The sequence below is a fragment of the Hyperolius riggenbachi genome, chromosome 9 (genome assembly GCF_040937935.1).
Source record: "Hyperolius riggenbachi isolate aHypRig1 chromosome 9, aHypRig1.pri, whole genome shotgun sequence".
NCBI classification, from domain to species: domain Eukaryota; kingdom Metazoa; phylum Chordata; class Amphibia; order Anura; family Hyperoliidae; genus Hyperolius; species Hyperolius riggenbachi.
The window spans coordinates 22,795,027-22,821,272 of record NC_090654.1 but is presented as its reverse complement, the minus strand read 5'-3'; the positions used below and the strand labels follow the sequence as shown (position 1 = coordinate 22,821,272).

At 46.9% G+C, this 26,246-nt stretch overlaps 1 protein-coding gene across 1 annotated transcript; it reads right to left on the bottom strand.

The window, feature by feature from the left end:
- Window positions 1-3,420: 3,420 nt before the first annotated feature.
- MIEF1 (mitochondrial elongation factor 1) lies at window positions 3,421-25,445 on the bottom strand. Its single transcript, XM_068252113.1, has 4 exons — window positions 25,302-25,445; window positions 22,979-23,159; window positions 7,567-7,820; window positions 3,421-4,531 (listed from the first exon to the last, which is right to left on the bottom strand). The coding sequence occupies exons 1-4, from the start codon at window positions 25,443-25,445 to the stop codon at window positions 3,719-3,721; spliced, it is 1,392 nt and encodes a 463-aa protein (XP_068108214.1). The 3' UTR covers window positions 3,421-3,718.
- Window positions 25,446-26,246: the final 801 nt, after the last annotated feature.

Here is a 26,246-nt window from a genome sequence, read left to right as displayed (position 1 = left end):
AATTATCGAATCGGATGGTCGATCGGCTGCAAAATCGCCAGATGTGTGGCCATCTTAAGAGCTCATCTCGAACAACAGGTAACAATAGGGTGGAGAGGTCTTAAGCCTGTATAAATAGGTGCACAGCTGCAGGGAAACGCAGCTTCACAATGGATTTCTGAACTTGAACACATAAAATTCATTCTATAAGATTTTTTTCGCTTCAGGTGTGCTTTAAGTGTTGCAGAGCTCAGCGCTGGATTACGTTTTTCCACTTTTTATAATTCATTTAAAATATCCTGACATGGGAGAAAAAAAAAAGTGGTAAAAAACTGACTGGACTCTTCTTCTAATGTAAACATTCTTTTCAGGCTGAATGCTTTACTAAAACAGTAATTATCTGCTACCTACAAGCTGATGGATACACACCAGATGCAGTGATCTGAAAACTTGGCTCGCAAACTGTTAAAGGGAACCAGAGAAAAAGAAAAAAGATTTCATACATACCTGGGGCTTCTTCCAGCCCCATAAGCCTGGATCGCTCCCACGCCGCCATCCTCCGCTTCCTGGATCGGCCGGTACCGGGTCCCGTCACTTCCGGCGGACGTGGCCAATTGTCCGCATGATCAGGGGCTCCCTCCATATCCTTACGCGTGCGGCTGCGCAGTATGCAGCCGCACACGTAAGGGTATGTCGGGAGCCTCTGTGATGCGGACAATTGGCCGCGTGTGCTGCCGCCGACTGGCCGAAACTACTGGACCTGGAACTGGCTGATACAGGAAGCTGAGGACGGCGGCGTGGGAGCGATCCAGGCTTATGGGGCTGGAGGAAGTCCCAGGTATGTATAACTTCTTTTTGCTGGTGTCTCTGGTTCCCTTTAAGGAACTACAAGTCCCACAATGCATTTGCCTTTATGAATCATGACTGTGGCTGTCAGACTCCTGCAATGCATTGTGGGACTAGTAGTTCCTTAACAGCTGGAGAACAAACTTTGCAGATCACACTGGAGCAAGGAAAACGGTGTTAACCATCTCAACTGATAAAACGACAACAGTTTCTGTGACGGAGATCAGAAGAATCCGTAGTGACCGTGCACAATATTGGCTTTCCTTAGGCATACATGTAATTAAGCCGCCAGGAGACTTCGGCGCACGGAAAAGCCGATAATGGCTCACCCTGCTCCTGCACAAGACCCAGTGGCGTTAATCACTATTTCCCCTCTAGTCAGTGTGCATTGTGGGAATGATGTAATTCGGCTTCCAGTTAGCGCTGGCGGAAGAATTACAGTATCTTTATCGTAATTTGTGCTCTGTCTTCTGACGGTGCCGCTGTAGCAGTAGTTCCTATTACAGCCTATGGTGGTGCTGGCTGCGCCTAAATCTCCTGCGCTGCTTTTACAGAGCTCCTCCCTTAGGGGCTGGTACACACGAGGACAACTTCAGTATTGTGAAAATGTAAACATAATTTGTATTAGTTGTACATTTGTCCTAGAGCAAAATGCCCTACAAATGTATTTTTCCTATGTAGCTAGTAAAAATCTGACAGGATTTGGACTGCTCTCTCTCTTCATGGGGGATTCTCAGTATTGTCTATTCTTTTCAAATGTAGTTCTTGGGAAGGACCTTTACAAGGGTACTGCAAAGACAGCCGCCTCCTGTACGCGCTATTCTGGAATTGGAGCGTGCCACTGCCATCCAGGGAATGCTTTTGAAAACAAAGCAACTCCTGAGAATGCCTTCTGAGGAGATGGATTAGTCCAAGTCTTGTCAGATTTGTCACATTTCCACTGCCTACTGCAAGTGACAGGAACAAAGGAAAAGATAATTTATAGTGCCTTTTACAAACATATGCACAACTAATACACATGTATTGTAAAGTTTACAAATGTTCACAGCAGTGATCCTTTAAAGGATACCTGAACTGACATGTGACATGATGAGATAGACATGTATGTACAGTGCCTAGCACACAAATAACTAGGCTGTGTTCCTTTTTTTTCCTTTCTCTGACTGAAAGAGTTAAACATCAGGTATTTAAGGACTGACTCAGTCCTGAGTCAGACTACAGTGTGACCCTCACTGATAAGAAATTATAAAGAGATAAAAAAAAGAAGAAAGAGAAATAAGAAAGAGATAAAAAAGGGTCAATAGTTCATATATTTTAGCTCTGGCATACCTTAACGAATGTGTCATTGAGCAAAAACAATAAAACAGTAAAAACTTAAAAAGTAGATTTAAATATAAAATAAAACTGTGGAATATCTTAAAAATTCATTTTAGGAGAAGGAGGATAGATACAATTGTTTATTTCATTAGTTTATTTTCACCTCGGGTGTCCTTTAATTGTGAGTGAATGCTACTACTGGTTTTCCAAGCAGGGAAAAATAAAAAATAACAGCAAGTACGGACCGGTCATGCACATAACATGCCAAGTGTTTGTGCAAACCAGACCTTGCTGGGCACAGAAAAAAAGCAGGAGGAAGGCGGGGGGGGGGGGGGGGGGGGGGGGAAGACACTTCCAATCAATAATGTGGATGATAAGGAAAGTTGGTTTCGGACCCCCTCGTGTGTACCAGGCTTTCCAGTTGTCTGCATGATGTACAATGCAAATAATTTCGAACTGATGCAGCGTTATGCATTTTTTGTATGCAAATTGATGCAGCTTGAAAACGAACCAATCAAGTCTTGTAGGGTGAGGTAGAATTTGATTGGTCCATTTTCAAGCTGCAGAAGTTTACATACAAAATGTGCATAATGCTGCATTAACTGGAAATGATTTGAGTCTCACTGACCATCCCTAGTCTATAGTTGGCAATACTGGACTGTGAAGTGATGACATGGATTAAAAAAAACAACCTGAAATTATTTGAAGAGACTGCAAAAACTATTACGAGATTTAAAACAGGTTCTCTGATTTCATCGAGCAATCAATCTGGTTGGTCATCTAAATAGAAAAGTTAATGCTGATAAAGGCTTTAGGTCTTTAAAGTGAATGGGAACTGCATTTAAAAAAATGAGACAGATACTTACCCAAGGAGAGGGAAGGCTCTGGGTCCTATAGAGCCTTCCGGCTCCTCTCCTGGTCCCCTCGTTCCAGTGTTGGCTCGCCCGGTAGCAGTACTTGATGATTTGACTAAATTAGTCAAATACTGCTTTACCCGGCCGAAGGAGGCTTCAGAAGTCTTCAGGGAGCCCGAGTGCTCCTGAAGAAGGGCGGCCCTGTACTGCGCCTGCACAAGCACGCTCTCTTGCACGCTCACGCCTGTGCAGTATGGAGCCGCACGTCTTCAGGAGGACACGGCTTCCGAAGACTTCCAAATACCCTTTCGGCGGGGGATTGAAACGGGGGGGGGGAGCCAGCACAGGATAGAGCACCTAGAGGGGAGACGGAAGGCTCTATACAACCCAGAGCCTTCCCTCTCCTTAGGTAAGTATTTGCTTCATTTTTTTTTAAATGCGGTTCCCATTCACTTTGAAATAAAAATGTATACAAAAGAAAATGTGACGCTATAACTCAACTCTTCTACGTGGACGTTCTTTTCCTGAGAGCGGCTGTGAGAGGCTGAATAGTTACTGACTCAGTATCCGTAGGCAATTCATGTGTTTTGGCATTGTCTAGTAACAGTATGGTTAGCTGGACTGCATGGTTGGATGGATGGTTTTTCAGAGTTCATCACCCTCGTGACTCGGTAAGGTTGACTCCCTCCCTCCCATTCTCACCACACTTCCACCACACATGGTCATTCTTCTGTCCTCAGGAGCACGTCTGGCTCCGACAAGGAGCAATACAGAAAATAGCCCATCTCGTCCACCTCCTCTGCCGAGAGTTCTGAAAACAAATTCACCTTGGGATCCAAAGCTGAAGGCAACTCTCCACTCTCGAGGAAGCCAACGGTCTCTCGGAGAGACTGAAGGAAACGGTCGGCTAAGGACCCCTGTGACCAGTCGTTCTCCTTCTCAGATATATGAAGCAGTATGTTGGTGAGGTGGGAAGCGGTCAGATGAGAGAGGGGAGGATTGTAACGACAAATGGCCTTCAGGACTTTCAGACAGAGGCATCGGCATCCTGAATCCTGCTGATCCCGGCCGATCAACGTGGCAGTTTCTGGTCCTCGTAGACTCAGGCGCCACATGTTGCCGTATCTAGGCAGTCGGTGGGATTTGGCCACTGCCATGCGTTCCCCGAGCACCACTAATGGAAGGAAGTCAATGAAGAGCCTTTGCTCGTCGTCATACTGGACCTCGAGAATAAGGCTTTCGCACGGCACGACCGGTCGGATCACGTAACCCAACATGCTGCCGATGGCGGGCCAGTTAATAGAACCGGCTACTACCTTCTCAAATGTGGCTACCACCGCCTTCGGACATAGGTAGCCGCCTACCACACACCGGTCCCAGTAACTAGTCCCGCGAGGAAAGTACTCAACGTTTTCTCTACGCAGCAGGCAAAATCCTGGCAAGTTCAAAATGGTCTCTTCTCCAGGAACACATGACCATAAATTGTTTTCTATCAAGAGAGGAACCATTAGCTGAATGTGATCCGCTTTCACTACCTGGAATATGGAGAAAGGAACATACATGTCAATTAAGAAAATACAAGTTAGCTTGCATCTATTTTTAGTTTAACTACCTCCTAACGACAATGGGCGTGGCCACAGCAGCAGCCCCAGGAGCGCCTAACACCAATTGGCGTCAAGTCCTGGGGCCGGCTACTGCAGGAGGCTGCGCGCACCTCTCCTGCTTGGGGGGCGGAGCTCCGCCCCACCTTCAGCTCGGGAGACTGGTAGACGGCGATGCAGTCTATTTACATAGTACAGCGCTGGGATCTACAGCAGCGCTGTACTGGGGACACAGCCGATCACTGTGATAAGCTGGCTGAGCCCTTTTCCGCTAGCGTTCGCGCTAAATGCTAGCGATTGCTGAATCGCAAGTGCAGGAAACTTCCCGGCGATTGCGTTCACAATTTTGCTATGCAATGCACTGCATAGCAAAATCGCGGCAAAGATCGCTCCGCGGTGCGATCGCGTTTGAGTCAAAAACGAATCGCGGTAGTGGAAATTACCTACCGCGATTCCTATGTTAAAAAGCAAACCGTAGCGATTTCAAAATCACTAGCAGTTTGTGATTTTGCGATTCAGCATCGCAAACGCCGCTAGTGGAAAAGGGCCCTCATTGGGGGGGAAAAAAAATGACAATGACAGCTGATCACAGGGATTGGCTGGCGGGGTGTACATAAATAAAGGGAAAAATATTTACAAAAAAAAAAACACAACTAGGGAGCGATCAGACCCCACCAACAGAGAGCCCTGTTGGTTGGTGTGCCGAGTTGTGCAGCCCTGCAGCTTGGCCTTAAAGCTGCAGTGGCCATTTTAGTAAAAAAAAAAAAAAAAAGGCCTGGTCTTTAGGGGGGTTTAGCACTGTGGTCCTCAAGTGGTTAATATGAAAGGTTGCACTACCACTAGAGCCCAACTAATACTAAATTCACATCTGAACGGTACCATACAAGCTTTACTGAAGTGAGAGGGATATGGAGGCTACCATATTTACTTACTTTTAAACAATAGCAGTAGCCTGGAAGCCCTGCTGATCTATTTGGTTGCAGTAGTGTCTGAATCATACCAGAAACAAGCATGCAGCTAATCTGGTCATATCTGACAATGTCAGAAACACCTGATCTGCTGCATGCTTGTTCAGGGGCTATGGCTGAAAGTATTGGCGGAAGAGGATCAGCAGGACAGCCAGGCAACTGGCATTGCTTAAAAGGAAATAAATATGGCAGCCTCCATATCGTTCTCAATACAGGGAACCTAAGCTGAGAAGGATATGGATTTGGATTACTTTCAGCCACAGCCCCTGAACAAGCATGCAGATCAGGTGCTCTGACTGAAGTCAGACTGGATTAGCTGCATGCTTGTTTCAGGTGTGTGATTCAGTCACTACTGCAGCCAAAGAGATCAGCAGGACTGCCAGCAACTGGTATTGTTTAAAGGGAAACATCCATATCCCTCTCAGTTAAGGTTCCCTTTAAATGTTATGCTGTTTGCTGTTGCATATCTTTTAGAGCAGAGAGGAAGTTCTGAGTTCAGGTCCGCTTTAAGGCCTCTTGCACACTGCAAGCGATTCAGATTCCGCTTTTTAATCAGATTTTACATCCGATTCAGATTCCGATTTGCAGCGTGCAGGAAGCAAACTGCAAATCTGAATCGGAAGTAAAAACCGATTAAAAAGCGGAATCTGAATCGCTTGCAGTGTGCAAGAGGCCTAAAGGTGATGTGCTTGGAAGCAGGAAAAAAAGGACAGGGATATGTATCTGAGAAGCAGAGTGTTAACCCTTTAGACATTCACATTTGCAAATGTTCATACAAATGCATTCACAGAAATCAGTCATCCAGGAACCACAGCTATCCCTACAGATAACTTAAAAGCCAGGGTCATGGTACAAAAGAATACATTCTCTTGCACAGGCACCTACATCGCGCCGAGGCGCCCCGGTAACCGCAGCCCCGCGCAGAGGCGCCCCGGTAACCGCAGCTCCGCGCAGAGGCGCCCCGGTAACCGCAGCCCCGCGCAGAGGCGCCCCGGTAACCGCAGCCCCGCGCAGAGGCGCCCCGGTAACCGCAGCCCCGCGCAGAGGCGCCCCGGTAACCGCAGCCCCGCGCAGAGGCGCCCCGGTAACCGCAGCCCCGCGCAGAGGCGCCCCGGTAACCGCAGCCCCGCGCAGAGGCCCCCGGTAACCGCAGCCCCGCGCAGAGGCACCCCGGTAACCGCAGCCCCGCGCAGAGGCACCCCGGTAACCGCAGCCCCGCGCAGAGGCACCCCGGTAACCGCAGCCCCGCGCAGAGGCACCCCGGTAACCGCAGCCCCGCGCAGAGGCACCCCGGTAACCGCAGCCCCGCGCAGAGGCACCCCGGTAACCGCAGCCCCGCGCAGAGGCACCCCAGTAACCGCAGCCCCGCGCAGAGGCACCCCAGTAACCGCAGCCCCGCGCAGAGGCACCCCAGTAACCGCAGCCCCGCGCAGAGGCACCCCAGTAACCGCAGCCCCGCGCAGAGGCACCCCAGTAACCGCAGCCCCGCGCAGAGGCACCCCAGTAACCGCAGCCCCGCGCAGAGGCACCCCAGTAACCGCAGCCCCGCGCAGAGGCACCCCAGTAACCGCAGCCCCGCGCAGAGGCACCCCAGTAACCGCAGCCCCGCGCAGAAGCACCCCAGTAACCGTAGCCCCGCGCAGAGGCACCCCAGTAACCGTAGAACCGCGCAGAGGCACCCCAGTAACCGTAGCCCCGTGCAGAGGCACCCCAGTATCCGTAGCACCGCACAGAGGCACCCCAGTAACCGTAGCACCGCACAGAGGTACCCCAGTATCCGTAGTCCACCACAGAGGTACCCCAGTAGCCGTAGCACCGCACAGAGGTACCCCAGTATCCGTAGCCCAACACAGAGGTACCCCAGTAACCGTATCCCCACACAGAGGTACCCCAGTAACCGTATCCCCACACAGAGGTACCCATAATATCCGTAGCACTGTGCAGAGGTACACCAGTATCTGTAGGTGTGTAATGGTGATCCAACATCCAATAGACTGTTACCTGTAGATCATCATAGAGGCTCCCGCTCAGGTGCATGTCCTTCAGAGGCATGTCAGGGAACTTGTTGTGAATAAAGTTGCGCAGTTCAGCGCAGATGTCTATGGCGGCTTGCTTGGCACAGCTCTGCTCGCCGGGAGGGATGGCCACGTGCTTCTTGTAGTAGCTGAACAGTTTCTCCTGCAGGGAGAGCTTCAAGCGCGTCTTCTTCAGGTCTGTCTGAGACTTGCGACTCGGGGGTTTGGGCCGGAAAGGATCTGATCAAAACAAAGTTTAATAAACTGTCAAAAAGTTCTACCAAGTTTTTGTTTTGCCTGTAGTAAGGAGAGCAAGCAAGCTGTACATGTCACTACACGGGATGTATAATGTGGAAGAAACAGAAAACTTTGACAAATGCTAGTTTGTGACATACAGTGGTGTGAAAAACTATTTGCCCCCTTCCTGATTTCTTATTCTTTTGCATGTTTGTCACACTTAAATGTTTCTGCTCATCAAAAACCGTTAACTATTAGTCAAAGATAACATAATTGAACACAAAATGCAGTTTTAAATGATGGTTTTTATTATTTAGTGAGAAGAAAAAACTCAAAATCTACATGGCCCTGTGTGAAAAAGTGATTGCCCCCCCTTGTTAAAAAATAACTTAACTGTGGTTTATCACACCTGAGTTCAATTTCTGTAGTCACCCTCAGGCCTGATTACTGCCACACCTGTTTCAATCAAGAAATCACTTAAATAGGAGCTATCTGACACACAGAAGTAGACCAAAAGCACCTCAAAAGCTAGACATCATGCCAAGATCCAAAGAAATTCAGGAACAAATGAGAACAAAGTACTGTAATTGAGATCTATCAGTCTGGTAAAGGTTATAAAGCCATTTCTAAAGCTTTGGGACTCCAGCGAACCACAGTGAGAGCCATTATCCACAAATGGCAAAAACATGGAACAGTAATGAACCTTCCCAGGAGTGGCCGGCCGACCAAAATTACCCCAAGAGCGCAGAGAAAACTCATCCGAGAGGCCACAGAAGACCCCAGGACAACATCTAAAGAACTGCAGGCCTCACTTGCCTCAATTAAGGTCATTGTTCATGACTCCACCATAAGAAAGAGACTGGGCAAAAACGGTCTGCATGGCAGATATCCAAGGCGTAAACCACTTTTAAGCAAAAAGAACATTAAGGCTTGTCTCAATTTTGCTAAAAAAACATCTCAATGATTGGCAAGACTTTTGGGAAAATACGTTGTGGACCGACGAGACAAAAGTTGAACTTTTTGGAAGGTGCATGTCCCGTTACATCTGGCGTAGAAGTAACACAGCATTTCAGCAAAAGAACATCATACCAACAGTAAAATATGGTGGTGGTAGTGTGATGGTCTGGGGTTGTTTTGCTGCTTCAGGACCTGGAAGGCTTGCTGTGATAGATGGAACCATGAATTCTACTGTCTACCAAAAAATCCTGAAGGAGAATGTCCGGCCATCTGTTCGTCAACTCAAGCTGAAGCGATCTTGGGTGCTGCAGCAGGACAATGACCCAAAACACACCAGCAAATCCACCTTTGAATGGCTGAAGAAAAACAAAATGAAGACTTTGGAGTGGCCTAGTCAAAGTCATAACCTGAATCCTATTGAGCTGTTGTGGCATGACTTTAAAAAGGCGGTTCATGCTAGAAAACCCTCAAATAAAGCTGAATTACAACAATTCTGCACAGATGAGTGGGCCAAAATTCCTCCAGAGCGCTGTAAAAGACTCGTTGCAAGTTATCGCAAACGCTTGATTGCAGTTATTGCTGCTAAGGGTGGCCCAACCAGTTATTAGGTTCAGGGGGCAATTTCTTTTTCACACAGGGCCATGTAGGTTTTGAGTTATTTTTCTCACTAAATAATAAAAACCATCATTTAAAACTGCATTTTGTGTTCAATTATGTTATCTTTGACTAATAGTTAACGTTTTTTGATGAGCAGAAACATTTAAGTGTGACAAAAATGCAAAAGAATAAGAAATCAGGAAGGAGGCAAATAGTTTTTCACACCACTGTAAGGGCTTGTTTCCACTGTAGCGGTGCGGAATCGCCGGGATTCCACCGCAGAAGAAATCGCATGCAGGTGCGTTATTTTACACGATTACGCATGCGATTTCGCATAGGTTAGGCTATGTGCGTTTTTAACCATGTCACTGCCTGTGTTAATTTACATTGGTTCCTATGCGGAATCGCATGCGTAATCGCGTAAAATAACGCGTAAAAAAAACGCATGCGATTTCCCTATTAAATACATTAGCGGCGATTCGCATGCATTCCACTAGCAGGCGAATTCGTTGGCTCTTTTGTGCGTTTTTTCACCGCTCATAAAAACGCACCACGCAAACGCTACAGTGGAAACAGGTCCATTCACTTGCATTACATGTGCGAATCTGCATGCGTTGGACGCATGCAGATTCGCGATAGTGGAAACGAGCCCTAAATGTTTTGAAGTATACCCAGACAGATCCAGAACCACTAGGAAAGTATAGGCTGCTAACAGACTGAACAAGTCCTCCTACTAAAAAGCAGCACCAAGTATAATTTGCCTTCTTAACCACCCTGGCGTTCTGATAAAATCACCAGGGCGGCTGCGGGAGGGTTTTTTTTAAATACAAAAAACAACTATTTCATGCAGCCAACTGAAAGTTGGCTGCATGAAAGCCCACTAGAGGGCGCTCCGGAAGCGTTCTTCCGATCGCCTCCGGCGGCCAGAAGTAACACGGAAGGCCGCAACACGGAAGGCCGCAATAAGCGGCCTTCCGTGTTTCGCTTACCTCGTCGCCATGGCGACGAGCGGAGTGACGTCATGGACGTCAGCCGCCGTCCTGACGTCAGCCGCCTCCGATCCAGCCCTTAGCGCTGGCCGGAACTGTTTGTTCCGGCTACGCTGGGCTCGGGCGGCTGGGGGGACCCTCTTTCGCCGCTGCACGCGGCGGATCGCCGCGCTGCAGCGGCGATCAGGTAGCACACGCGACTGGCAAAGTGCCGGCTGCGTGTGCTGCTTTTTATTTCATTAAAATCGGCCCAGCAGGGCCTGAGCGGCAGCCTCCGGCGGTGTTGGACGAGCTGAGCTCGTCCAGACCGCTCAGCAGGTTAAAGGGGAACTGAAGAGAGAGGTATATGGAGGCGGTCATGTTTATTTCCTTTTAGACAATACCAGTTGCCTGGCAGCCCTGCTGATCCTCTGCCTCTAATGCTATTAGCCATAGCCCCTGAACAAGCATGCAGCAGATCAGGTGTTTCAGTGGTTCAGACTTATAAGTCTGATCTGACAAGACTAGCTGCATGCTTGTTTCTGGTTTTAAACAGATACTACTGCAGAGAAATAGACCAGCAGGGCTGCCAGGCAACTAGTATTGATTAAAAGGAAATAAACATGACAGCCTCCATATACCTCTCTCTTCAGTTCCCCTTTAAAAGAGAAGGTATCTGCAATAATTCAGCTTTAAAGCGGAACTGAAGATTTGTTAAAAACAAAGGTAAAAAGAGGTTCCTTCCTCCAGCCCCCTTCTGCCTGATGTGTCCCTCGCCGCTGTCCTCCGCCTCCTCCCGCTATGGCTCCTGATAACTTCAAAGCCAGTTCTTACTGTGCATGCGTAGCCCGGCAGCCCGCGCCCTGCCGGGAGCGTTCTGCGCCTGCACAGTACTACTGTGCAATTGCAGAACGCTCTCAGCCGCACTAAACCTGCACCAACTGGCCGAGGGGAGGGAGCGATCAGGTGAAGGGGGCTGAAGGAAGCCCCAGGTATGTATAAAACCTTTACTTTCAAAAATCTTAGTTACACTTTAAAGTGAACCCAAGGTGAGAGGGATATGGAGGCTGCCATATTTATTTCCTTTTAAGCAATACCAGATGCCTGGCTGTCCTGCTGATCCTTGCACTTTCAGTCATAGACAAGCATGCGGCAGATCAGGCGTTTCTGACATTATTTAAAGCGGAATATAACCCTGCATTTCAACTTTGCTCTAAAACATTATTTACAGTATATTATATGCAACCAGCATTTTTTTTTTACTAGACCAGCATTGGAAGGGTTACACAGAGCTTCAAAGTTCCTATACAGAACTTAGAAGCATCCGAAGCTTACATAGATACATTTTGTTTACATAAATGTATCTAAGTGTGGAATGTTACTCACTCTCTCTGACTGAGAAGGAGCTGGAGGACAGCCAAAGAGTGTGTAACATGTATCACTTGTTACATTCTATTTAGATAAATGTATCTATCTGAACTTCTGCATATCTCTCCATGGAACTTTAAACCTCTGTGTTTAACCCTTCCAATGCTGGTCTAGTAAAAAAAAAAATGCTGGTTGCATATAATATGCTGTAAATAATGTTTTAGAGCAAAGTTGAAATGCAGGGTTATATTCCGCTTTAACAAAACACTGGACAATCCTGTTAGGTTTCAAAAAAGTGTATTACAAATATTGCATATAAACACACATGAAACCCCATAGACCACCCTAATCTATTGCACTCGCCCCCTATATCCCGTTTAACAAAAGTGGTATAACTAGACAAGCAAAATATATAGCCTGCGCTCAATTCCGGAATGTAATAATGTATATTTCAATGTCCCTTGAAAAGCTTCTATTCATGCATGAACTAAGCCTATATAAGCCCACTAGAGGGCACTTGAAGCCAGATTTATGGTCTATGCCTTGAAAAAAACTTGTGTAAACGAGTGAAATGCGTTGGATAATTCTAGACCTCACAGGTCACCGTAGGAGTCAGCAGGGAAGCCCTTGGAAGCGGCGCTTCCAAGCCGGAGAAACTGCGCAACAACTTGAAGCGAGTGGATTGCGGTGGAGAGGCAGTTTTGAAGCCACGGAGAGCCTAACCTCTACAATGGGGGGAGGGGGGGCTGGAGGTCTCAGTTGAAGTAAGTGGGGACGCCCACGAGCTTAACCTCGCTCCTGAAAACCACGGGGATCAGTGAGAACGAACCAATACTTTAAGTGGCAATAAGGACATTGAACGGGCTTTAGCAAGAGTACCGGCGTACTCCTTGAAGTGTGGCCAAAATTAAATGTTTGTTTTTATGGACACTATCACTATAAATTATTGATCCCAGCAGACCTAGGATTTTTGACAAATGGACTCTTTGCAAACTATTTTTGAACAAGCGCTTAAAATCTATATAAAGAAGATAAATAAAACCTTTCCAAGGGACATTGAAATAAACATTATTACATTCGGGAATTGAGCGCAGGCTATATATTTTGCTTGTCCAGTTATACCACTTTTGCTAAACGGGATATAGGGGGTGAGTGCAATAGATTAAGATGGTCTGTGGGGTTTCAAGTGTGTTTATATGCAATATTTGTAATACTCTTTTTTTGAAACATAACAGGATTGTCCAGTGTTTTGTTAATTGATGTACATTACTGTGCAATGCATAGACAGCTAGTGTGTTTAATAGTTTCTGACATTATTGTCAGGGCTGACAAGATTAGCTCCATGCTTGTTCCTGGTGTACTTCAGACTACTGCAGCCAGATAGATCAGCAGGACAGCCAGGCAACTAGTATGGTTTAAAAGGAAATAAATATGGCAGCCTCTACATCACTTTCACCTGAGGTTCACTTTAAGGGGACACCTGTGGTTTCCCATATTGCATCACTTCGGAATATTTAGCCCCCTATACCTTCCTAATGGCTCTGAGTGAGCTATCTAGGTATTCTGTATTACTAGTCCAAGGCCCCATGCAGATTACTTTGGTGCTGTGCTGATCGTTTGGCGCCAGAGTTGTGTGCCTGATTTGGGTTAGCGGACTTTCAGCTGTGCTCTGCACAAATGAGTAAAAACAAAAGGGTAATTTTGCACCCGGCAATAGGCAGTGCCAGAATTCCTACAAATCGGAGGAGGAATTGTAATCAGTAAGGTGTGTATGGTGATCTGCAGATCTCATAGACTATGAATGCATTTTGCAGGAATGGATCTATTGCAGGAACAGATCTTTTGCAGATACTGATCTGTTGCATGTGTACAGCACCTTTGTGTGCAGCATCTTGCAAAGATTTCTATCTGATGGGGAGTTCAGCTCCATAGAATAGACTGTGTAGAGTATGGCTCTCATACTACATGGAAGGGGGTAACATTGGTCTGTGATCTTTCATTTTCCAGAGACTTTTATCTCAAGTGTGTATGCAGCATTAGTGCAGCATTAGTGTGGAGGTGTAGGACTGAGATGAGTGCTCACACTAAATGCTACTCTGTGCACGTAACAGAACACCGATCGGAAACACGTGAGCATGTGAGATCGGTTACACCCACCTACACCAGGGATGTACAAAGCTTCTTATCTTATCTTGCTGGCTCTTCTGTTGGACTTTGCTGAGAGATGTGAAATGCCATCTACAGAAACTCCACAACCACAACAACAAAGCAGCAAATAAAGGGAAGTGTCCTAGTTTCCTGCATTTACAAATAAACGTTACTGGCCTGACTACTGTGTGACTTCCTTTGCATTTATCTCTGGCTGAGCCAGTGACCAGGAATGTGCAGGTCACAAGTCAGGGTCAGCAGCAAGGGGGCAATTGCCCCAAGGCCCCTGATCTCTGCTGGGGCCACTGCACCACTGTACCCTGCCATTTTATCTCCCCCTACTGCTCCCTGGGACCCCTCACATGGAACAGCATAAACCACTCACCTGTCTCAGCAGGGGGCACCTACACCATCCATCCATGTGCTCTTGCCACAACGTCTGCATCTTCTCTACCCAGCGCATGTTTACCGCGCCCATCGAGACGTGTGAGCGATTAATGCTGCTAAACATGAGGGGGCCCCGGGGAGCAGTGGGGTAATGACCATGGGAGGGGTTGGTGTCCTCCTGCTTAAAGTGTGACTGTCAGGCATAAAATCAAAAATCAATTCTTTATTTTTATCTGGTAAAGAAGTAATAAGGATGCTAACCAGGCAATCCAAAAGTTAAAATCACTATTACTTTTCTTGTTAATTAATTATCATTCCCTAGTTTACCTGACTCTTATTTGGTACACAAAAAGGAAGTTGCAGGGCATGCTGGGTTGTCCTTTTTTGCTTCTCTACTTCCCCCTCAGACTTAACTAATGCAGCCTGATTGGCTTAAGCCTCTTTCCCTCCTGTTTTCCCCTCCCACACCTCTGTTCCTCTCTGATTGGCCAATATTTCTCATGCTGAGACAATGCACTTTCTATAGTGTAGGGCGGGCAATGCATACACAATCAGGCAGAGGAGAGTAAGGGAGGAAATGACATCAGGATTGGCTTCAAAATAGCCACACTTAAAATGGGAAATGCCAAGAAGACCGTAGAAACAGTGCAATACGTCATGTAAGTAGAACAAGCATTTATCTACTTATGTTTGTTTTGCCTGAGATAGTATGGCTGACAGCTCCTCTTTAAAGGAGAACTGTAGTGAGAGGTGTATGGAGGCTGTCATATTTGTTTCCTTTTAAACCATACCAGTTGCCTGGTTGTCCTGCTGATCTATCTGGCTGCAGTAGTGTCTGAAGTACACCAGGAACAAGCATGGAGCTAATCTTGTCAGTTCTGACAATGTCAGAAACACCTGATCTGCTGCATTCTTGTTCAGGGTCTATGGCTGAAAGTAATAGAGGCAAAGAATCAGCAGGACAGCCAGGCAACTGGTATTGCTTAGAAGGAAATAAATACGGCAGCCTACATATATCTCTCACTACAGTTCTCCTTTAAAGGAAAACTTAAAGGGATACTGTAGGGGGGTTGGGGGAAAATGAGCTGAACTTACCCGGGGCTTCTAATGGTCCCCCGCAGACATCCTGTGTTGGCGCAGCCACTCCCCGATGCTCCGGCCCCTCCTCCGGTTCACTTCTGGAATTTCAGACTTTAAAGTCTGAAAACCACTGCGCCTGCGTTGCCGTGTCCTCGATCCTGTTGATGTCATCAAGAGCGCACAGCGCAGGCCCAGTATGGTCTGTGCCTGCGCAGTACACTCCTGGTGACATCAGCGGGAGTGAGGACACGGGCGTGCAGGCGCAGTGGTTTTCTGACTTTAAAGTCAGAAATTCCAGAAGTGAACTGGAGGCGGGGCCGGAGCATCGGTGAGTGGCTGCACAGAATGTCTGCGGTGGACCATTAGAAGCCCCGGGTAAGTTCAGCTCATTTTCCCCCAACCCCCTACAGTATCCCTTTAAGTTTTCCTTTAAAGGAGAACTGTAGTGAGAGATATATGTAGGCTGCCGTATTTATTTCCTTTTAACCTCCCTGGCGGTTTATTTATTTTGCCAGGGAGGCTGCAATGTGTTTTTTTTTTTTAATAAAATGTGCTATGATTAAGGGCTGTATGGCCCGAAACATGTCAGCCTTGTACTTTTCTTAATTGCTGTGAGGATACGTCCTAAATAAACTACAAGACTGTGGAGAGACTTGTTGCGGACCGCATCTTTCTTCTTTACTACAGTGTCCAGGCCTGGCTGCCTATGGTCCAGCACTGCCTTCCACAGTGCAGTCGAGCGGTTGTTTTTTTGATTGCTCATCCCTTTAACCACTTAAGGACTGCAGTCATAAAACCCCTTAAGGACCAGAGCCTTTTTTTCCATTCGGACCACTGCAGCTTTCACGGTTTATTGCTCAGTCATACAACCTACCACCTAAATGAATTTTACCTCCTTTTCTTGTCACTAATACAGCTTTCTTTTGGTGCTATTTGATTGCTGCTGTGAGTTTTACTTTTTATTATATTCATCAAAAAAGACATGAATTTTGTCAAAAAAATGACTTTTTTAACTTTCTGTGCTGACATTTTTCAAATAAAATAAAATTTCCTATACATTTGAGCGCGAAAGTTATTCTGCTACATGTCTTTGATAAAAAAAAAACCATTCAGTGTATATTTATTGGATTGGGTAAAAGTTATAGCGTTTACAAACTATGGTGCAAAAAGTGAATTTTCCCATTTTCAAGCATCTCTGACTTTTCTGCGCACCTGTCAGGTTTCATGAGGGGCTAAAATTCCAGGATAGTACAAATACCCCCCAAATGACCCCATTTTGGAAAGAAGACATCCCAAAGTATTCAGTGAGAGGCATGGTGAGTTCATTGAAGATTTTATTTTTTGTCACAAGTTAGCGGAAAATGACAGTTTGTGACAGAAAAAAAAAAAAAAAAGTTTCCATTTCTTCTAACTTGCGACAAAAAAAAAATGAAATCTGCCACGGACTCACTATGCTCCTCTCTGAATACCTTGAAGTGTCTTCTTTCCAAAATGGGGTCATTTGTGGGGTGTGTTCACTGTCCTGGCATTTTATGGGGTGCCTAATTGTAAGCACCCCTGTAAAGCCTAAAGATGCTCATTGGACTTTGGGCCCCTTAGCGCAGTTAGGCTGCAAAAAAGTGCCACACATGTGGTATTGCCGTACTCAGGAGAAGTAGTATAATGTGTTTTGGGGTGTATTTTTACACATACCCATGCTGGGTGGGAGAAATATCTCCGTAAGTGACAATTTTTTTATTTTTTTTACACACAATTGTCAATTTATAGAGATATTTCTCCCACTCAGCATGGGTATGTGGAAAAATACACCCCAAAACACATTATACTACTTCTCCTGAGTACGGCGATACCACATGTGTGGCACTTTTTTGCACCCTAACTGCGCTAAGGGGCCCAAAGTCCAATGAGTACCTTTAGGATTTCACAGGTCATTTTGAGAAATTTCGTTTCAAGACTGCTCCTCACGGTTTAGGGCCCCTAAAATGCCAGGACAGTATAGGAATCCCACAAATTACCCCATTTTAGAAAGAAGACACCCCAAGGTATTCCATTAGGAGTATGGTGAGTTCATAGAAGATTTTTTTTTTTTTGTCACAAGTTAGCGGAAATTGATTTTAATTGTTTTTTTTCACAAAGTGTCATTTTCCGCTAACTTGTGACAAAAATAAAATCTTCTATGAACTCACCATACTCCTAATGGAATACCTTGGGGTGTCTTCTTTCTAAAATGGGGTCATTTGTGGGGTTCCTATACTGCCCTGGCATTTTAGGGGCCCTAAACCGTGAGGAGTAGTCTTGAAACCAAATGTCGCAAAATGACCTGTGAAATCCTAAAGGTACTCATTGGACTTTGTGTCCCTTAGCGCACTTAGGGTGCAAAAAAGTGCCACACATGTGGTACCGCCGTACTCAGGAGAAGTAGTATAATGTGTTTTGGGGTGTATTTTTACACATACAGATGCTAGGTGGGAGAAATATCTCTGTAAATGACAATTATTTGATTTTTTTTACACACAATTGTCCATTTACAGAGAGATTTCTCCCACCCAGCATGGGTATGTATAAAAATACACCCCAAAACACATTATACTACTTCTTCTGAGTACGGCGATACCACATGTGACACTTTTTTGCAACCTAGGTGCGCTAAGGGGCCTAACGTCCTATTCACAGGTCATTTTGAGGCATTTGGATTCTAGACTACTCCTCACGGTTTAGGGCCCCTAAAATGCCAGGGCAGTATAGGAACCCCACAAGTGACCCCATTTTAGAAAGAAGACACCCCAAGGTATTCCGTTAGGGGTATGGTGAGTTCATAGAAGATTTTATTTTTTGTCACAAGTTAGTGAAAAATGACACTTTGTGAAAAAAACAATAAAAATCCAATTTCCGCTAACTTTTCACAAAAAATAAAATCTTCTATGATCTCATCATACACCTAACAGAATACCTTGGGGTGTCTTCTTTCTAGAATGGGGTCATTTGTGGGGTTCCAATACTGCCCTGGCATTTTAGGGGCCCTAAACCGTGAGGAGTAGTCTTGAACCCAAATGTCTCAAAATGACCTGTGAAATCCTAAAGGTACTCATTGGACTTTGGGCCCCTTAGCACAGTTAGGCTGCAAAAAAGTGTCACACATGTGGTATCGCCGTACTCAGAAGAAGTAGTATAATGTGTTTTGTGGTGTATTTTTACATATAACCATGCTGGGTGGGAGAAATATCTCTGTAAATGACACATTTTTGATTTTTTTTTTACACACAATTGTCCATTTACAGAGAGATTTCTCCCACCCAGCATGGGTATGTGTAAAAATATACCACAAAACACATTATACTACTTCTCCTGAGTATGGCGATACTACGTGTGACACTTTTTTGCAGCCTAGGTGCGCTAAGGGGCCCAACGTCCTATTCACAGGTCATTTTGAGGCATTTGTTTCCTAGACTACTCCCCACGGTTTAGGGCCCCTAAAATGCCAGGGCAGTATAGGAACCCCACAAGTGACCCCATTTTAGAAAGAAGACACCCCAAAGTATTCCGTTAGGGGTATGGTGAGTTCATAGAAGATTTTATTTTTTGTCACAAGTTAGTGAAAAATGACACTTTGTGAAAAAAACAATAAAAATCTAATTTCCGCTAACTTTTGACAAAAAATAAAATCTTCTATGAACTCATCATACACCTAACAGAATACCTTGGGGTGTCTTCTTTCTAAAATGGGGTCACTTGTGGGGTTCCTATACTGCCCTGGCATTTTACGGGCCCAAAACTGTGAGTAGTCTGGAAACCAAATTTCTCAAAATGACTGTTCAGGGGTATAAGCATCTGCAAATTTTGACAGGTGGTCTATGAGGGGGAAAATTTTGTGGAAACGGTCATAAGCAGGGTGGCCTCTTAGATGACAGGATGTATTGGGCCTGATCTGATGGATAGGAGTGCTAGGGGGGTGACAGGAGGTGATTGATGGGTGTCTCAGGGGGCGGTTAGAGGGGAAAATAGATGCAATCAATGCACTGGGGAGGTGATCGGAAGGGGGTCTGAGGGGGATCTGAGGGTTTGGCCGAGTGATCAGGAGCCCACACGGGGCAAATTAGGGCCTGATCTGATGGGTAGGTGTGCTAGGGGGTGACATGAGGTGATTTATGGGTGTCTCAAGGTGTGATTAGAGGGGGGAAATAGATGCAAGCAATGCACTAGCGAGGTGATCAGGGCTGGGGTCTGAGGTGTGGGCGGGTGATTGGGTGCCCGCAAGGGGCAGATTAGGGTCTAATCTGATGGGTAACAGTGACAGGTGGTGATAGGGGGTGATTGATGGGTAATTAGTGGGTGTTTAGAGGAGAGAATAGATGTAAACAATGGATTTGGGAGGTGATCTGATGTCGGATCTACGGGCTATCTATTGGTGTGGGTGGGTGATCAGATTGCCCGCAAGGGGCAGGTTAGGGGCTGATTGATGGGTGGCAGTGACAGGGGGTGATTGATGGGTGGCAGTGACAGGGGGTGATTGACAGGTGATCAGTGGGTTATTACAGGGAAGAACGGATGTAAATAATGCACTGGCGAATCGATAAGGGGGGGTTTGAGGGCAATCTGAGCGTGTGGGCGGGTGATTGGGTGCCCGCAAGGGTCTAATCTGATGGGTAAAAGTGACAGGTGGTGATAGGGGGTGATTGATGGGTGATTGATGGGTAATTAGTGGGTGTTTAGAGGAGAGAATAGATGTAAACAATGGATTTGGGAGGTGATCTGATGTCGGATCTGCGGGCGATCTATTGGTGTGGGTGGGTGATCAGATTGCCCGCAAGGGGCAGGTTAGGGGCTGATTGATGGGTGGCAGTGACAGGGGGTGATTGACAGGTGATTGACAGGTGATCAGGGGGGATAGATGCATACAGTACACAGGGGGGCGGGGAGGGTCTGGGGGGGGTCTGGGGAGAATCTGAGGGGTGGGGGGGGGTGATCAGGAGGGAGCAGGGGGCAGTTTAGGGACTAAAAAAAAAAATAGCGTTGACAGATAGTGACAGGGAGTGATTGATGGGTGATTAGGGGGGTGATTGTGTGCAAACGGTGGTCTGGGGGGTGGGCAGGGGGGGGTCTGAGGGGTACTGTGGGCGATCAGGGGGCAGGGGGGGGGGGGCAGATCAGTGTGTTTGGGTGCAGACTAGGGTGGCTGCAGCCTGCCCTGGTGGTCCCTCGGACACTGGGACCACCAGGGCAGGAGGCAGCCTGTATAATACACTTTGTAAACATTACAAAGCGTATTATACGCTTACTATCCGGCGATCGTCGGGTTAACAACCCGCCGGCGCTTCCGATTGGCCGGCGGGTTGACGTCGCGGGTGGGCGGAGCCTATTGCCGGCGGATGCGCGCGAATCCCAGCGCGCGATCCCTGGCCAGAGAGTGCCCCAGGACCTGACGCCAATCTGCGTTACGTGGTCCTGGGGCTGCCACTTTGCTGCCGCCAATATGAAGTAGGCGGTCGGCAAGTGGTTAAGTGAACTATAAAAAATGAGATTTACTCACCTGGGGCTCCCCTCAGCCCCCAGCAGCCGATCGGTGCCCTCACAGCCCCGCTCAGATGCTCCTGCACCCGCTGGCGAACACTTCCGGTTTGGCCGACACCGGCCGACAGGCATGGGAACGCGAGTGATTCTTCGCGTTCCCAGCCTGTATATCGCCCCATATGCTGCTATAGTTGACTTTTATAGTTGACTTAAGTTTTCCTTTAAGTTTGCCCCAGGGCCCTGTCAGTAGTCACGGTACCACGAGCAGAGTACTTGTTACAGTCATTGCTAAAATTGCTGAAGTCAGAATATCAGTGTAAAGGTGCCCATGTATTACTCAATTTGCGGTCTCTATATCCCACAGATTCAATCTTAATGAACAAATCTGGTGGAGATCGGTCCTGTGATACATATACATGCGGATAAGCACTTGGTCGGGTGCATGGTGGTGTCAACGTTTGATTTTCCTGACCACAGACGGGCACCCAGCTGGTCACCCCATGTAACAGGTACCCCCTGGGCCGTGCAGAGCAATGCAGGCTCACCTGTCCACTGGCGCGCCTCCTCCTGTGTCCAGTGCCTTCTCTTCATCGCCGCCGGGCACCTATACCACACTGACATCGCATGCGTATGGCGGAGTCAGGTGGTACAGGCGCCCCTGGCAGCAATGGAGAAAGAGAGGGCACACAGAAGGTGCAACAGTGGGCAGGTGAACCGCCTCCATTCTCAGCGCGGGCCATCTTGCCGCAGGGTCAAGCCAAAAAATGGTTCACCCTGCTCCTGCACAAACGGCGATTACCAATATCCCTCTGAGTTGTAGTAATAACTAGATGGATGTGTACTTCTGTTGTCAGCCAACTAAATGATGTGTCTGTGTAACCTCCGGAGAGCAGAGGATGCATTTCAGCCTCAGAGCTGCCAGCTGTGCGACCTCCTCCATCTCATGGCAAGTGGAGACGAGTCCCGACGCGGCTCCTCTGACCCCAGCTGCAGGTTACGGAGCCTAAACTTTACAGGAATGTGGAGGCTGTAGCTGTTCAGAGTGTTGCAGCCTCACCTCATTTTGTCGTAGCCCTGCGCCGACCATTTTAGCACCAGCACTGTGTGCCTGATTTGGGTTTGTGGTTGTGCCTCTGCCGTGTATGAGCGCATCCGGACCAGGCACAAGTAAGGTGTGAACATGCTCAGAGGGAAACCACTTGTGCACATTAATGTCTTCCTCCATGCACCAGTGCACCACTCTACTGGGCATGCACAAGTTAGGTGTGACATGCTCATTAAAGCGAAACCACTTGTGCACTTTGTCTTCCTCCATGCACCACTCTACTGGGCATGCACAAGTAAGGTGTGACATGCTCATTAAAGCGAAACCACTTGTGCACTTTATTGTCTTCCTCCGTGCACGAGCGTTCCACTCTACTGGGCATGCACAAGTAAGGTGTGACATGCTCATTAAAGCGAAACCAATTGTGCACATTAATGTTTTCCTCCATGCACCAGCGCACCACTCTACTGGGCATGCACAAGTAAGGTGTGACATGCTCATTAAAGCGAAACCACTTGTGCACTTTATTGTCTTCCTCCATGCACAAGGGCTCCACTCTACTGGGCATGCACAAGTAAGGTGTGACATGCTCATTAAAGCGAAACCACTTGTGCACATTGTCTTCCTCCATGCACAAGGGCTCCACTCTACTGGGCATGCACAAGTAAGGTGTGACATGCTCATTAAAGCAAAACCAATTGTGCACATGTCTTCCTCCATGCACCAGCGCACCACTCTACTGGGCATGCACAAGTAAGGTGTGAACATGTTCATTAAAGCGAAACCACTTGTGCACATTAATGTCTTCCTCCATGCACAAGGGCTCCACTCTACTGGGCATGCACAAGTAAGGTGTGAACATGTTCATTAAAGCGAAACCACTTGTGCACTTTATTGTCTTCCTCCGTGCATGAGCGCTCCACTCTACTGGGCATGCATGTGGACCTTGCTTGCACATGCCTAGTTTGTATGTGCTTGTAAGAGTCTCGTGCAGAAGGGTGGGGCTCAAAGAGGCTTCGGGACCATCCAGAGGCTTCTTGCTATTTAAATTTTACCCTCCCTCCCCCTCCTCCCATTAAGAGGAGGCTCTGTAATAAATTCACCTGGTTCGAACGCGGAGCTGTCCGTCGGTAGTGTCTGCAGACTGCGGCTGACTGACGTCTTCATGTCTTGTTTTAGTAGTCTTGTGGATGAGCCCAGCCAGTTCGGCTCCTCCCAGCTCAGTTTGCCCGACTGGTTGGAGCGGGAGGGACTAGCGGGTGCGCTGATTGCTCTGTCGTACATCTGAACAAGAGAGAAGGAATCACGTCAAATCTCTTATTAAAGAGGCCCTGTTGTGACATAAGGTATAGTGGAATGCAGTAAATTATCCTGGTTTCAGCATCAGCTTCATATATCTATACATTTCTGTATATTGATCTGTAGCCCCGCCCTCCTAGTGATGCTTAACCTGGGCTCTTTAGCTATGTGGAATTCTCCTCCCAGAGCATTTTGGAACACTTGTATATTTTCTACTGGCTTTAGAAAACGAGCAGTTTGCAGATCACCTGGCAGAACTAAAGATGTCACCATGTGATAAATGTCAGAATGTAAATCAGGGAGAGGAAAGATATTACAATGGACAAACAATAAATATATAATTTATAAATGTGTTTTGAAAATAAAATAAGCAATTTTATTAATCGTGTTATTTTCACTACAGTTCCTCTAAATAACAGCATAGGTACAAGGCAACAACCATGAGATAACTGGCAAAGGACAAACTGGGAATGAAGTAAAAAGACGCGTATATGCGCCTCTCAACTAACCCCATAACATGGGCAACCGGAGCAAGTACCTCCGGAGTACCACGTAAAAAAAAAAACTAAAAAAAAAAAAAATGATGTGTATATTTGCCAAACCAGTGACTTTGGGCAACCAAAGTAAACAAAAAATCTATTCCACTCAGAGAAGCTCTTTTGCATAGATAACTGAAGTTTTTTTTTCTTAAAGAGAACCCGAGGTGGGTTTGAAGAATATTATCTGCATACAGAGGCTGGATCTGCCTATACAGCCCAGCCTCTGTTGCTATCCCAAACCCCCCTAAGGTCCCCCTGCTCTCTGCAATCCCTCATAAATCACAGCCACGCTGCTGACAAACAGCTTGTCAGAGCTGGCTGTGTTTATCTCTATAGTGTCAGTCTGCTGCTCTCCCCGCCTCCTGCAGAACTCCGGTCCCTGCCTGCATCCCTTCCCTCCCTGCTGATTGGAGGAAAGGGATGAGGGCAGGGACCGGAGCTATGCAGGAGGCGGGGGAGCAGCTGAGACTGACACTACAGATGTAAACACAGCCTCACAGCACGGCTGTGATTTATGAGGGATTGCAGAGTGCAGGGGGACCTTAGTGGGGTTTGGGATAGCAACAGAGGCTGGGCTGTATAGGCAGATCCAGCCTCTGTATGCAGATAACATTCTTTAAACACACCTCGGGTTCTCTTTAAAATGAAGGTCCAAGTAAAATATAAAAAAAAATGAGTTTCACTTACCTGGGGCTTCTACCAGCCCCACGCAGCCATCCTGTGCGTAAATTTTTACATGTTGAACCAGTAACGCGTAAAAATGTATGTGTTAATGTTTCTGCACTAGCGGGAATGCGTAAAAATGTACGCAATGCAGCCCGACAACCTCCGAGGTCGGCAAGCTGCCAGCGGGGGACTGGAGCAGCAGTGTGTGACTACGAGGGCACAGGATGGCTGCATGGGGCTGGTAGAAGCCCCAGGTAAGTGAAACTCATTTTTTATATTTTACTTGGACCTTCCCTGTAACCTGTACTGGAAAACAATATGGGGCTCTTTTCTTTGGTACTAATGTTCTATTTCTAAGCTGTACTACACATTCATTATCTCATAAGTTTATTTTCACTTCAGGTTTGCTTTTACCTCAAAGTCTGAAGCCTAAAAAAATTTAATAGCTAGTCCTCTTCAGCATCAATGCCAGAGCTGAAACGCTGCATCCCCGCAGCAGAACGAGGTTTTATCCTCCCAAAATCCTGGGGCAAAATTCCACCACTTTCCAGGTCACGGATTTTGCTGCCCGGGGGAGGGAGAGCTTAGCGGTGTAGCTCTGCCTCCAGTACAGTCAGTCTCCGCCTCTCCCCTCAGTGAAAGAAGACAGAGGGGTGGGAGGAGGCGGAGATCCGCGCTGCTGGACGCGAGCAGAGGCAGAGCTACTGCACAAAGCTCTGCCTCCACCCGGAAGGAGCCTCAAATTTTTCCCCAGGGATTTCGGGTTAATTAAGGCCTCGTTCTGCCGTGGGGATGCGGCGTTTCAGTCATGGCATTAATGCTGAAGAGGAGTGGCTATTAAAAACAGGTAATTTTTTAGGCTTCAGACTCTAAGGTACGCTTTAATTGAACAATAAAATTAGTGATCATCATTTCATCTTACTCGCTTTACTGCCAGAGTGGCAATTCCCAGCATGGCAGCTCCTCCCACTCCCAGGACCAGTCGGGCATTTGATAATACAAAATCGATTGCGGTTCCAATGCCATTGTCGTCTTTTTTGCCTTTCTTTTCGCCAGCTCCCGCCATGGCGTTCTATAAGAAGAACAACAAATTATAACTTCAAGCAAAAACAAAAGGCACAACTCTTCTATGCAAAATAAAGTGTTTGACAATTTAAGCCAGTAGCAGCTTCAATGGAATTATCTTGAGATAAGTGTGCTGCTTTTGACCTCAGTCGGCAGAACTTCTTGTGCTGTAAATTCTTGGAATGCTTTGATCTCTCTCTACTAGCAGAAAATATAGAAACTGAAAGCAGAAGTCCTCTGTTATAGCTTCTCACTGCCCCCTAGTGACAAGTGGCTTATGCTCAGATATCATGCAAACCATGACCTAAGAATTTAAATCATGAAGCCTTAAAAAAAAAAAAAAGTACCATTGGATATTTTACGCCACATGATAAAAATGCTTGAAGCCAATTTTGATTTTACCTGGCGTAAATAAATTTTAAGACCTGGGTATTACAGCATAAGGGCTCATGGTTGGGAAGTTGTTTGGCCTGTAAAATGATATTATTACCCAAACTACTGCATTTATTCTATTTGTTACCCATTACATTCTCTAAACAAATCCTTGCCCCAATATATATATTTGATCCTTTATAGGACTACTGTAGGGGGGAAAACAACCTGAACTTACCCGGGGCTTCTAATAGTCCCCTGCAGACGTCCTGTGCCCGCGCAGCCACTAACCGATGCTCTGGCCCCGGAGAAGTGAGCCGGAGGCGGGGCCGAGCATCGGTGAGTGGCTGGGCGGGCACAGGACGTCTGCGGGGGACCATTAGAAGCCCCGGGTTCAACTTTTTCCCACTACCTCCCCCCTACTGTACTC